The sequence below is a fragment of the Colletotrichum graminicola genome, assembly GCF_000149035.1.
Source record: "Colletotrichum graminicola M1.001 genomic scaffold supercont1.54, whole genome shotgun sequence".
Lineage (NCBI taxonomy): Eukaryota > Fungi > Ascomycota > Sordariomycetes > Glomerellales > Glomerellaceae > Colletotrichum > Colletotrichum graminicola.
The window spans coordinates 186,106-199,594 of NW_007361058.1; the positions used below are offsets into that span (position 1 = coordinate 186,106).

Consider the following 13,489-nt stretch of genomic DNA (forward strand, 5'->3'; position numbering starts at 1 on the left):
TGGATGCGCCGGTCGCCCCCGCGTGCATGCGTGCGTGGGATGCCTGTCTTCTGGTCTGCTGCGTCTTTTTCTAGCCCTGCTGCTGCAGCTGGTGCTGCGGCTACAATCTTCTTGGTGCATTCGAGGGGCGCATCGCAAATGGAACGAGGACGAGTAGATTTCTGCCCCCCCCCCTCTCTGTCTACATACAGCAAGTAGTTTGTTGTAAGTGGACGGAGCTATACATTTGGACTGAATTGCGCAAGTATGATATTGCGCCCTACACACACACGTTACAACCAACCAACTAACCAACCAGAAGCAGCGATTCGGAAACCGACACACCTTGGTTGGGGCATACTGGGAGATAGAGACTCACACGCATACACGCACCAACGCTAGAAGCAGTGGACGAACGTATGAATAACGTTTTGTTTGACCTGACGAGCCGGAACATGTATGCGACAGCGTCACAACCCTACCAATTGCCACCCTGCCTGCCAGCCGGTATATGCATGCCTTTCGAGCGCAGATCCTTTCCACCCCCTCGTCTCTTTTTTTTTCTTCTCATTTTTTTGAATTCGGGCAATAACGGCGAAACCAGTTCTCATGCCGCTGACATGCCGCCCCCCTACGTTACGTTGCAACCGCCCGCTCGACTGCCATCTCATTTGTCCGGGTTCGAGCGGCCAACTGCGGGGAAAGAGGCGAATGTTCCATCGTGGGATCAGCAACGGCTGCGAACTCGACTGACCAGGGGTTGCCCTTACCTGCACTGCGTTATACCGATGCGTGACTGCGGACTGCATCCTCTCCAAGAAGAACCTTGTTGCTGACGGGCACCCCGAGACTCGGGTTGCATCTCTTCTGTTTTGTTTTCTGACCGAGGGCTTGTCTCGTTTGCCCATCCGAAAGTCTGTTGAGGACACACTGACACCAACGGGAGGACCAGTCAGCCAAACCTTGACCTAAAAGAATGCAAAGGTTTCCGGGCACGGTTTCAACTTTACGTGCAGATAATCCGTTTCTCTCCCACTCTCACACGTCGACCAATGATGGACGTACCGTCTCGTGTGTATGACGTTTGCCTGGGAGTGAATCCGCTCGCCCCGTCACTGTCAGATTTGCCATCTCCACCTCGATGGACCCCTTGGCGCCATGGGCCATGGCCCGGCCCCCCCCCCCCCCCTCCCCAGACGGTCGATTGTGCAGGGATGAATCATACAAGAGGCAACCTTCCGATCTGATCAGTCAAGGTTCAGAGTTACATCTCGACATTGAATGGGGAAAGGCGCGGACACTATCCGGACTACCTACAGAGGTTCGCGTCGCTGCCTCCTGCTAGGTACTGCGGCTCGGCTGCAGGCTCTCTCTCTCCCACTCACCCTGCAACCAAAGGGTCATGAGACTTGCACGCGCGTCATGTTCGGTTTGTCCAGGCAATTCATTATTCCTCGCCTTCACGATAGACAAGAGTGGCGTCGAGTGGACAACAAAATCGCTGACTGAACGGTTTGGCCCGCAAAAGGAAGTTGAGTTGCATAACGAAAGCTCCTGTGTCGTAGGTATCAGCATCCATCCCTCCCCCCCTTCGCCTCTTGTATCCGTTCCTCTCACTCCCGCGGAAGGCAGACGCACCGGAAACTTACCTCACGTCCGCCACCCCAGCCTCTTTTTTGACGCAAATGTATTCATCCGTTTCATCCGACCACCCCATCTTCTGTTGTGGGAACTGCCCTAGAAGCTTACCTTGAAGAAACCATCCCTCCATGCGCATGGTATAAAAAGTGAATCTGCAAGAGAGTTGCAGTCGCACCCACCCCGCCCACATGCACACACACACACACACACACACACACACACACACATCCACAGCCAAGCATCCTGCATTCGTGTTTGGAGTAAAGCCTACTGCTTATTAGTGGTGCGGGTGGAGGTTACCTCATCGTTTCGTACCTCTACATACCTCCTCTGACAACCTTAGACATTCTCTGGGCCGTTCGCGGTGCCCACGCCCGTTTTATCTTGGCGAACCCCGGTCCAAAGGTTAGAAAGGGGGTTCGAGTAAGCCAACGGATCGAAGGAACAAAAGCTACAGACAGAGTTGCTTCAGATCCTCGGCCGCCGTCCGGCAGCAGTATCACCCGCAGGGTACCGGGGCGTCGTACTTCTCGTTCCGTCTCGGCCGTCGTCCAACCTCATCTTCGGTGCGAGCCACCGAACTGCATCATATCCATCCCCTTGTCCCACCTTCGCGTCCTTTCTTTCTTCGTCTCTCTTCTCACTCGACCACAATCACCCTGAGCGAGTTTCCATCGTCGCCCGGCCCACCTGCATCGTTCGACCCTTTTTCTTCTTTCTTCCATCACCCCACCACATCTTGACCTCGTGAGCGCCATCTGCATCCCCATCTCCATCGCTCTCCGCAAGACCCGGACACGAATCCCCGTTTGGGAACACTCGCGATAGTCACATCACAGAGACGCTTGCCTCTTCTCACCAATCCCACACCCTCGTCTCTATCCCGAGTCGTCGGTCGGCCATACCAGGAATCCGATATTGGAAAGATAGCCAAATCTCGCCCCCTCCCCCGCCATCTCGGTTGTTGAGGTTCCCAAGGACAGACCACCAATCCCGGGGAAATATCGTACTGAATAGGTTAAAGAGAGGAGGATCCACCTACCCAAGCCACGGGGTTACAAACAAGACACATCCAAAGTGATCGAAAATGGGTAAGCGTCAAGAAGAAGGCATTTCACTTGCATTTGCGATGCGTCGGTGCCCCCGTCACATCACACCCCCATGTCCCTTCTTCTCCAAGTTGCGTGAACCTAGTGGCCCTCAATCTTGGTCCATGCCTCCTCATGCCTCCCCCCTCATCTTTCCCCAAGAAGCAGATCCAGACCCGGCGGATTGGTTGCAACGGCTGTCCAGCCCCGTGGGAACACCATGAGCCCGTGGGTGCCATAAGAAGATCTTTCTTCCCCACGGTCTGCGATGTGAGATGTTATTTCTCGTTGCATATTTCCATCTTCACCCCGCGTTCTGCTCCCTTCACCCCCACCCATCTCTGTCTCTCTTCATCCGCAATCTCTGCCTTTGACCCTCTGGGTCCCTGCCATTTCAAATCTGTCTCGGTTCGGTTCTAATGGTCATCACTGTCCACACAGCGGATTCGGTGTCAGAGTCGTCGTACATCGGCAAGCACCATATCCCGACTTTCAAGAACGAAATGGGAGGCGAGGACACCCACGAGGAGCACGCCGTCGGCAGCATGCTCCCAACTCATCATGAGGAGGAGCAGCTGGTCTGGGCGCGCATCCGCGATCATCTCCAAGACGGGTTCTCCGAGTTCTTCGGGACCATGGTCCTCGTCCTCTTTGGTGACGGTGTCGTCGCCCAGGTTGTCCTGAGTAAAAGCACCAAGGGTGACTACCAGAGCATCTCCTGGGGCTGGGGGTAAGTGAAGTGAATCCCTTGAAGATGCGCACGCAGGCAGCACCGCCTCCATACTTGACTTCATCGCATGGTATAGTATGGCAACGGGGAAGAAACTGATGGGCTGACTCTGGACTTAGACTGGGTGTTATGCTCGGCGTCTACTGCAGCAAAAAGTCTGGCGGACACCTCAACCCGGCAGTGACGCTGGCCAACTGCGTGTTCCGCGGTCACCCGTGGCGCAAGTTCCCCGTCTACTTCATTGGCCAGCTCCTGGGCGCCATGGTGGCAGCCCTCATCGTGTACGGCAACTACATCAAGGCCTTCGACGCGTTCGAGGGCGGCGCTGGCATCCGCACCGTCGGGGGCCCCAACTCGACGGCCGGCGTCTTCTGCACATACCCCGCCGCGTTCATGACCCGGACGGGCATGTTCTTCTCCGAACTTATCGCGTCCTGCATCCTCCAGTTCGTCATCTTCGCGCTCGCTGACCCCGCCAACGGAGCAGCCGGGCCCTTGATGCCCTTGGCCCTCTTCTTCCTCATTTTCGGCATCGGTGCCTGCTGGGGCTGGGAGACCGGTTACGCCATTAACCTGGCTCGTGACTTTGGCCCCCGCCTGGTTTCGTACATGCTCGGATACGGGAGTGAGGTGTGGTCCGCCGGTGGATACTATTTCTGGGTAAGCAGAATCCTTCGTCATCCTGCCTCGGCCCCTCTTCTTTCTGTCTTTCTCTCTCTTTCTCGCAAGGGGGCTGTTGCGTGTCGGCCGCCATGTGTGGGCGAAACATGTGCCAAGTTCCGGGACTAACAAATCGGTCAATAGATCCCCATGGTTGCCCCCTTCTTCGGAACCCTCCTCGGTGGCTTTCTATACGATGTCTTCATGTACACGGGCGAGAGCCCGATCAACAGTCCCTACTTTGGTCTCACTCGTCTCTTCCAGCCCCGCCGAAATGTGTGGTCCAACACCTACAAGAACCACCACTTGGGAAAGGTGTAAAGAGATGATGACTTATCGTGTGTCGACGTGTGTGTGATTGAGCGTCGTATACGTGAGAATGAGACAGAACAGAAGGAAACCAGAACCAGATCCGAGGGATGATACCAAAAATCTTTGGAGAGGGAATGAACGGGCGGCCGACTCGAATCTGGGACACTAGTCCCTGTGTAGTCGCGGAGAAAAGACGCGGATGAAATGATCAAAGATTTGCTGCCCCTTATGGCGAATAAGAATGTCGGGGCAAAAGTACTCAAGGCGCAATTCGGTTCGGTTCTTTGTTTTTAGTTCTTTGGCTGCGCCGCCGTTCGTAGTTCGCCAAGTTGCGTCGAGTGCGTTTGCTCGTCTGTCCGGGTTATTTGCCGCTGGTGTTAGGTGTAACCGATACGGCGGTACTAGTGTATATTTTTGTTGAACTTTTTTTTACGTGCGTTTGCATCGTAATTTGTGTCTTGGGGAGGGCAATAGAGTTGCCTTCCTCATAGCTGTCGTTAAAACAAATGAGAAAAGTAATCATCACAAAGCATCAAGTTCACCGGGTTGTTGTTCGTGCATGTCTATGTGTGACGACACGGACGAGAGCTCTCGGACTCATTCTACGTGCATTATGAACTTACCAAGAAGAGAGGGGGGAAGACGCGCTCAGTCGGCAATTAGTATGTTCGTGAGGACGGTCTCTTCGAGACCTTCGAGACTGAATCTCTTGCCAGGTGGAAAGAAAGAAGAAAGAACGAAAAAAGCCACTTCGCTGGAAGATTGGTACGACGCCCGAGGTGTGGGTGAGGCCCCGAAACCTTGAGAATTGTTCCGTCGAGTCGGCGGTTTTCCTGCGGGGGAAAGAGCAGAATGATTTTGGGGGTAGCGGCATGGCGCGCCCACGGCGTCGGAATGCTTCCCTAAGAACTTCAGAACGGCCAAGACACTGCAGGGTGCAACCTGCACACTGGGTTCCGAGAGGCCAGGACACACCTAGTGGGAGGCGCAAGAGAGATAGACTAGCGGTTTACGCGTCCGTTTTGGGAGGCGCTGGAGTCCGATGGCTTGGTGAATTCACCGACATTGCAGCAATGAGTCTGAAAGCCACCCCTGTTCATATTGACGCCATCTTGGCCTTGGAAGCGGATAATGAAGATCACTTGTGCTGGCTTCGGCTGCTTAGCCATACCACGCACCTGAATACGCGTCCAGCCGCGCCGCTCACTCACCAATGCCCCCCTCCTGCTCCTTCCTGCGCAATAAATCTGTGCATTGATGTTGGCAAATGATTGCATCGCAACCCTGTGCAGGGAGAAAAGGAGTCGAGGGGCATATTTGCAGTGGTTCCATTGGAGTGCGCGACCTCATCTTGATTCCTCGCGCTGAGGAGAATGCCTAGAGGGGGGGGGGGGGCGGTAATGGCTGAAGGACGAAGGAAGAGTCGCTGGATGGATAGTTCGTGCACTGGCTGGTCTCGTCGTACCTGGGTGGTGCGTTTACCGTTTGCAGGTAGGCGCATGCCGTATACACTCTCGAGAGTTTGTCGAAGGAAAGTGTGGCGTCTGGTCACCCGCCTGTTGCGGAAGCTCAAACAATGGTCTGCGACATTGGAGAGAGAGGATGGCATCCGGTTCTTAAGATGAACCTGCGGCCTCGGCCCCTTGAGGACCTTTCAAGCCTCTTCGGGCAAGCCTCACTTCGAGCCTCGAGATGAAAAAGTGAGGCGAGCCCCAGAATAACCAAACCCCGGTGAAAGAGGAGTCCATGAGAAGATTTCAAACGCTGGCGAGTGACCGGGCCGATTGTACTCGCCAGTCTGTCTCTATTGTGTATGCGGTGCTGATTATGTTGCTGGGTGGGTGCGCTGCATGAGCATGCAGGACGCGCGATCCAGCGGGCAGCGGTGGTTTGGTGGTGATTCTGCAGGGCGGTGGTGCGGTAAGAAAGGAAAAGGAAAGGACATGACCATGCAGGCCCATAAACTGTGCCGTGCGGAGCCAAGGTGTGGTCGCGGAGATGGAGAAGATGTAACACCGAGGCGGAGGGGAGGAGGGGAAGCAAAAGGGACAGGGGGAAGGAGGGTTCAACGGCAATGAGGGGAACTCTGCACTTGCCTCCAAATGTCTCATTCTCGCCCAGAGGCGGCCAGCTCTTCCCCCAATTCTTTTTTTGGTAAGTGCATCTCCCCTCCCGACCCCCCCCTTCCCCAATTATTTCTTCATCATTCGGTGATGAGAGCCGAAGCCACCGAGCCAGGGGTATTCGCCTCTCAAACACCGACACGAACCCGAAAGCACCGTTGCCTCGGCGTTTCAATACCGACATGCATGTAGGACAAGCGCACTTGAGGCTCTGACTGGAAACATGCACCACACGGATGGGATGACACTAGGCAATATGGATAACTAACGACTCTCTTTCCCCGGGGCCCCCCAATCATTTCTCCATATCGATCGAATGTTGCGCTGTTACCGACATGGCGAATGATGAGCGGGTCTCCTCTTCCCTGACCTGACTCTGTCTGTCTCTCGTTCGTCCACCAGGTCCATGATGTCAGACCCCGACCTGACATGACAGTGATGCTTGTCTGTACGTGTACGTCCAGAGACGGCTAGCTTGGGCCGCCCGGACAATCCGGCGTCTGGTAACGCAACGTGCCAGACAAAGGAATGCAGAGCAAAGCAAGACACCGTATGTTTTGGTACCGCAGATGGCAGAAACGATCAGGGCGAGAATCAACACTGCAAAGGTTGGCTGGCGTACCACGGGTGCGCCTGCGGCCACGTGGGGGGTCGAGGTCCAATGCGAGCGATGGCGGCGTTGCTGACATACATACCTAAAGTCGCACCAAAGTTTGCGCTTTTAGCTCCCAAGCCCGATGAACGATGAACTGTACAGATATGGTTTCGTCTCCCATCTCCACGACCCTACTACGTCCGTGGCTACACTACCTGGGTAGGGTAGGTACTGGTAGGTATCTCCGTACCACCACCCACGCACACCCCCCCCTTTCCGATCTACTTTTAGCCTCTTTTGATCTCTGCTGGCTTCTTCTTTTCCCTTCTTCTCTCTCCATCTCTCTCTCCATCACACAGTACCTATTTCGTACCCTCGCCCGATTCTCTCTACCTCCCTGTCACATTATACCACCTCCAGTAGTCTACGTTCGCCTTGCCAAGCTCACTGCCCAACGGCAAGATACACTCTCGCGTGAGCTCGGGGTGTCATTCCACGAATCGAAACGCACAGTTGCGGGTGAGGCGGCCCAGCCCGGGGTAGCTTCCCTCTTCCAAACGGTACCTAGGTTGTATACCTACCAGTACCTTTCTTGCTCTCTCTCTCTCCCATTTTTTTTTATTGTCGTTCCCAGCCAGCCGGAAATCCATCATTTTGCCGATCATCTCGGACCCTTTTAAGCATTGAGCTTCTTCTTTTCCATTTTATCCCCCCCCCGTCCCCCTTCCTCTTCTTCTACTTCTCCAGGATTATCACCTGCGACCTCTCCAACCAGACCAACGCCGAGGAAAGAGTAGTAGCTACAGATACCCCACTCTACGTCAGGGACTGTCGACTACCTCACCACCACACACGCGCCCAACCCGTATTACTCGTCCTCTTCGGACTCGGCCTCAATCTTCCCATTGTGTGAGAAGGCCAGTCTACAGCATGCCGCCCCGCTTCGCAAGCCTGAGAAGGCCCGTCGTCATCGCCGCCGCCGCCGCAACTGGTGGTGTCGTCGCCTACTCGACCTTTCTCAGCGGCCGCGGAGCTCACAGCTTCGATAAGCCGCTGGTTGAGCTCAAGCGTGACAACCAAGGCAAGATCATACCCCCCTCATTCCCCATCGCCAAGGATCGCGCTTCTCAGCTGGCCGATCTGCGCGCTCATAGCTCCGACACCCACGAGTACGACCTGCTCGTCATCGGCGGCGGCGCCACCGGCACCGGCATCGCTCTTGATGCCGTCACCCGCGGCCTGAAGGTCGCTCTCGTCGAGCGCGACGACTTCTCGGCCGGAACTTCGTCCAAGAGCACCAAGCTCGTCCACGGCGGTGTCCGTTACCTCGAAAAGGCCGTCTGGAACCTCGATTACTCCCAGCTCGAGCTCGTCATGGAGGCTCTCCACGAGCGCAAGACCTTCCTCAACGTCGCCCCCCACCTGTCCTCGTCTCTGCCCATTCTCCTGCCCATCCAGAAATGGTGGCAGACCCCCTACTTCTGGGCCGGCACCAAGGCCTACGATCTCCTCGCTGGTTCCCAGGGTCTCGAGAGCTCCTACTACGTCTCCACGAAGAAAGCCCTAGAGGCCTTCCCCAAGCTTCGCCGTGATAACATGGTCGGTGCTCTGGTCTACTACGACGGCCAGCACAATGACTCTCGCATGAACGTCTCTCTCGCCTTGACTGCTGCCCTCTATGGCGCAACCGTCGTCAACCACGTCGAAGTCACCTCTCTGGAAAAGAACTCCCACGGCAAGATCACCGGTGCCAAGGTCCGCGATGTCATGACTCCCGGCAGCGACTCCTTCACTGTCCGCGCCAAGGGTGTCATCAACGCGACTGGCCCCTTCGCGGACGCCATTGAGCGTATGGACAACCCCGACCGCAAACCCATCGTCGCCCCTGCTTCTGGCGCCCACATCATGCTGCCTGGTGACATCTGCCCCAACGGAATTGGTCTTCTCGACGCTGCTACCTCGGACGGTCGTGTTATTTTCGTGCTGCCCTGGCAAGGATACACTCTGGCTGGAACTACGGATAACGCTGCTCCCGTCGAGCGTGAACCCGTCGCCCGCGAGGACGACATCAAGTTCATTCTGAAGGAGGTCAACAAGCTGATGACCCCCGATGCTGCCCTTACCCGCTCTGATGTTCTCGCTGCCTGGTCTGGTAAGTCGACTCGTTTCATATTCCGACCGATGCCATATCCGTTGCACACAAAAGCTAACAGCCTCTCCAGGAATCCGTCCCTTGGTCAAGGATCCCAACGCGAAGAATACCGAATCCCTCGTCCGCTCCCACCTTGTTACCGTCTCCGACTCTGGCCTTCTTACATGCGCCGGCGGCAAGTGGACCACCTACCGCCAGATGGCCGAGGACGCCGTCGACGAGGCCATCGCGACCTTCAAGCTCCAGCCCAAGCCCGTTACCCTGCCTGATATCTCCGGTGCTGGGCTCCCTGCCTTCACCACCACCGGCAAGTGCATCACCACCAATGTGCCTCTTGTCGGTGCCCACGGTTTCTCCAAGCACCTGCCTAGCCACCTTGCCTCACACTTCTCTCTCGACGCTGATGTTGCCAACCATTTGGCCCATAACTACGGCGACCGCGCCTGGTCCGTCGCTGCTGCCTCTTCTGAGCGCATCATCCCTAACTTCCCCTTTGTCGTCGGCGAGATCCGCCACGGTGTCCGCGCCGAGGCTGCTATGACCGCCACCGACCTGATCTCCCGCCGCACCCGTCTCGCCTTCCTGGATGCCGAGTCCGCCCTCCGCGCCCTGCCCCATGTCATTGACGTCATGGCTGAGGAGCTCGGCTGGAACGAGGCCCGCAAGAAGAAGGAGTGGACCCAGACGGTCCACTTCCTCCAGTCGATGGGGTTGTCTGCCGACAAGCTCAACGTCACCCGCGAGGAGGTCCTGAGGAGCGGTGATGCTAAGTCAGGGTACGCCCCAAAAGCCCAGACCGCCGCCTCCGCCAGCGGTTTCAAGACCGGCCTGGGTGACATCCAGGCCGGCGGTGCTCTTGCAAGAAACATCACCGATGCATAAACTTGCATGGAGTTTTTTAGTGTTTTTATTTCTCCCCTTCCCTCTTTTCCTTCTTCTATCCTTTTTTTCAACGATATATCAGCGAGAGACTCGGGAAATTTTGGCCCGGAAAAAAGCAAACAGTTGGATACTGTAAGGAGTCAATTGCTCCCTGTGTGTGAATCATTTTGGGTTGATTATCGCGACGTGAGGATATCCCATATAGACGGGTATGGCGTACTAGGGGTGGAGCATTATGAGAGTAGTGTACGATTTTCTATTTGTTCTACCATATTTCTTACGTATCCGTTTACGCGTGCCATTGGCGCCGGCATTTCTCTCGTCCATAGGCGAGATGATGGCGTGCGCAAGTGCACATAGATGATGGCATCGACCATCGAAACCCCCATGATATTACTATTCCCTACAATCTCATGAGTGCCTTGTAAGCGGTGATTGCGAACCCTCAATCTTGTCGGTTGCTTGGCTGGAAGCCGTCGACTGGTTGTTTGTTACGATGTTTATACATGGATAGTTACACGCTGTCTTTTATAGTGTTGATAGGCAATACTGGCTTAAGAATGTAAGCGGTACTACACTCACTACCCAAATATAGCAAGAAAATTTATCAAAATCGAGTTGCTCTCTCCGTTTCGCATTACCGCATATGACATTAGTCCTTGCATCCACAAAACTTACATCCATGTCACTCGTCACGGTGATGACAGCGACGTGGCGGGACCACTGATATATGCGCGGAGTACTGCTGCTATCCCACGCATTAGAATGCAAACTTAAGCCCAACGGAGCTTTGGAGTGTTCACCAAGCTCCTCCGTTCGGCCGTCAGCCTCGCGTAAAGAGCCAGGACGTCTTTAACGCCTTGCTGAACCCCAACCCGGACACGACTGGGAACGACGGACTCAACTGAGGATGGGAGAACAAGGGCTTCACGATGGTCCCCTTGACCTGATGGAGGGAGCGTTGCTCCACTATTAGTTGACTGCACCCTCGTCCTAGGATTATGCCACTGTACTTTCTGGATCTTTTGGGATACCAAGGCCCTGCCTCGGGGTCGGTCAACCCGCGTGGGGTCGCTCCAAGTCTTTGCTCTCTAATATCTACAGCTTCTTTCCCACTTCTAACCCTCTTACTGCCTGGAGGCTGCATCATCATCCCACAGGGCAAACAACCAGTCCGTATCAAACCATGTTGTCAGCATGCAACGGCCAAAAAGTCGTGCAATGGGCGTCGGCCGGGTGGAGAGTGAGTGGTTATCGTGGTAGCAGCGAAAGCCTAGCTTCCACTATTAGCTATGTGTACATGAACTCGGAGAGAGAGAGAGAGAAGACACCCAGACGATGCGCACTGTGTATGTGCGGCGTGTGCATCGTGACTTGTACTTCCCGGTCCCACCTACCCCTCCCTCAGCCGTTGTTCTTGTCAGGTAGGACGCGCCACTGGTCTCCGGTCTTGAGGCCGTGACCCTCGGCGATGTCGCACCCCCCGCGGCCCCACTTGAGCTCAAAGACATTGCGGCCGGCGGCGACGAGGACGTCAAAGGCCTCGGCGAATCCTTCGGGATCGTAGTAATAGGGCTCGCCGGCGCCACCGCGCTGGCTCTTCTGCCACGAGTTGCGGGCGTGGTCGCTGTCGCCGTACTTGTAGTTTGTCATCTCAAGGCCGACGTTAACGAGGGAGCGGAAGTAGGTGGCGTTTGTTGACGGCGCGGCATCCGCCGTCTTGTCATCGGACCTCTTTCCAGACCCCTTCCCAGCAGGCGCTGGCGCCGGTGGGTTCGGGTCGACGAACTTGAGCTTGGACCCCGGGACGCGGTAGAGTGCGGCGAGATCCTCAAGATTGGACGAGACGTCGTTGATAATGCCGGCGCGGCGGTGCTTCATGGTCCAGCCGTTCATTGCCAAGCGGGCGTTCATGTCGCAGTCGGTGGCGTAGTAGGGGATGAGCGAGTCCGAGCCGCCGACGGCGTCCATGGCGTCGCGGTTGACGAGCGTCAGATGGTCGTACTGGTACCACCGGAACCCCCAGCGCTCGCCGCGGGCCAGCGTCGCGTTAAGGTCGCGCAGACAGTTCTCGTAGAGGGTGCGATAGCCCGGAGTCCCCGCTGCGGCGGGCCGCAGCGCGTCCTCGCGGTCGGCGTCGTCGTAAAAGTCCCAGGGGCGGTCACCGGGCCGGTGGCGGTCGTCCGGGCCGGCCTCGAAGGAGTAGACGAGGACATCCTGGTGGGAGTAGAAGTAGTAGGGCCGGCCGCGGGCGTGGGCCTCGTGGAGGAGCATATTTTGCATCTGGGAGAAGGAGAGGAGAGCAGGCGCGCGGAGGACGTTGACGCCTAGGCGGGTGAGGGTGTTGTGATTGAGGTAAAAGGGGTTCTGGAGAGTGAGTTGGCCGCGGACGTTGGCGAGCTGGACGCCCGTGTTCTCGACGACGTAGATGTCACCGGCGGGCCAGCCGGCGGTGATGTAGCTGACGACGCACTGCAGGAGGAGGGGCCACTGGCGGGTGAAGCCGATGAAGAGCGGGGATGGGGCAGCGAGGCCGTAGGTCTCGTGGATATCCGAGAGCGCGAGGTTGTGTGCAGGGACGGGGGGCGGCAGGACGTCGGCAGCGGTGTTGGCGAGGAGGGGGAAGGGGTCGACGACCGGGGGCGGGGTGTAGGTCGGCGCGGGCTTGTAGCGCGGGGTCTGCTCGGTGAGGGGTCTCGGTTCCGGGTTCTGCGGCGGCTCCGGCGGTCGGGGCTGGGATCCGCCATGAGCGGGATCTGCACGGTGGTGGGGGAGGCTGAAGAGGCCGTCGACGGTGGCGATGCTCTCGTTGAAGAGGACAAAGACGGCGGTCAGGGCGAGAAGCAGGATGCCGAGCACGACCTGTAGACGGTTATTGAGGGCCATGGTATGTATGTGTGGGCAGATGCCTTGTGTATGCGAGAGAGAAAGGGGGGGGAGGGGGGGAAGAGAGGGGAGGCTTCAGGGCGGAAGGCTTCATCCAGTCAGTATGTCGCGATGCGGTGTGCGGTGATCGAGGCCGGTGACCCTCTCTCCTTCCTCTTCTTCTTGCTTGTGGGGCGGCGAGAAATTTTGAGAAGAGGGAAGGAGGAACGGGGGAATGACGGATGGCGTTCGGCTCCCTCGTATCTTCCTTCCTTACCTTGGTAAGTGGTTGCTGGGGTAGGTACGGTACGGTACGGCACGGTACGCGTACCCAACTTAACTACCTTACGGCTGGCTGTCCAAATCTCTTACACAAACATGGCGATCCAAGGTTGTCGCTAACATTCTGGCGCCCAAAGGTCGTTCTTGCCATGGCTGAAGTGACTGACGTCTAATTTGATG

General features: G+C 56.6%; 3 protein-coding genes across 3 annotated transcripts; 2 read left to right on the top strand and 1 right to left on the bottom strand.

The window, feature by feature from the left end:
- Positions 1–3,127: 3,127 nt before the first annotated feature.
- On the top strand, positions 3,128–4,419 carry GLRG_09958 (MIP family channel protein; the record flags this gene model as incomplete). The annotated part of the gene is made up of 3 exons (XM_008100643.1): positions 3,128–3,438; positions 3,558–4,098; positions 4,243–4,419. 3 exons carry the CDS (start codon positions 3,128–3,130, stop codon positions 4,417–4,419), a joined length of 1,029 nt encoding a protein of 342 aa, XP_008098834.1.
- Positions 4,420–8,058: 3,639 nt separating this feature from the next.
- Positions 8,059–10,162, top strand: GLRG_09959 (FAD dependent oxidoreductase; the record flags this gene model as incomplete). The annotated part of the gene is made up of 2 exons (XM_008100644.1): positions 8,059–9,280; positions 9,351–10,162. 2 exons carry the CDS (start codon positions 8,059–8,061, stop codon positions 10,160–10,162), a joined length of 2,034 nt encoding a protein of 677 aa, XP_008098835.1.
- Positions 10,163–11,566: 1,404 nt separating this feature from the next.
- On the bottom strand, positions 11,567–13,048 carry GLRG_09960 (uncharacterized protein; the record flags this gene model as incomplete). Its single annotated transcript, XM_008100645.1, has 1 exon — positions 11,567–13,048. One exon carries the CDS (start codon positions 13,046–13,048, stop codon positions 11,567–11,569), a length of 1,482 nt encoding a protein of 493 aa, XP_008098836.1.
- Positions 13,049–13,489: the final 441 nt, after the last annotated feature.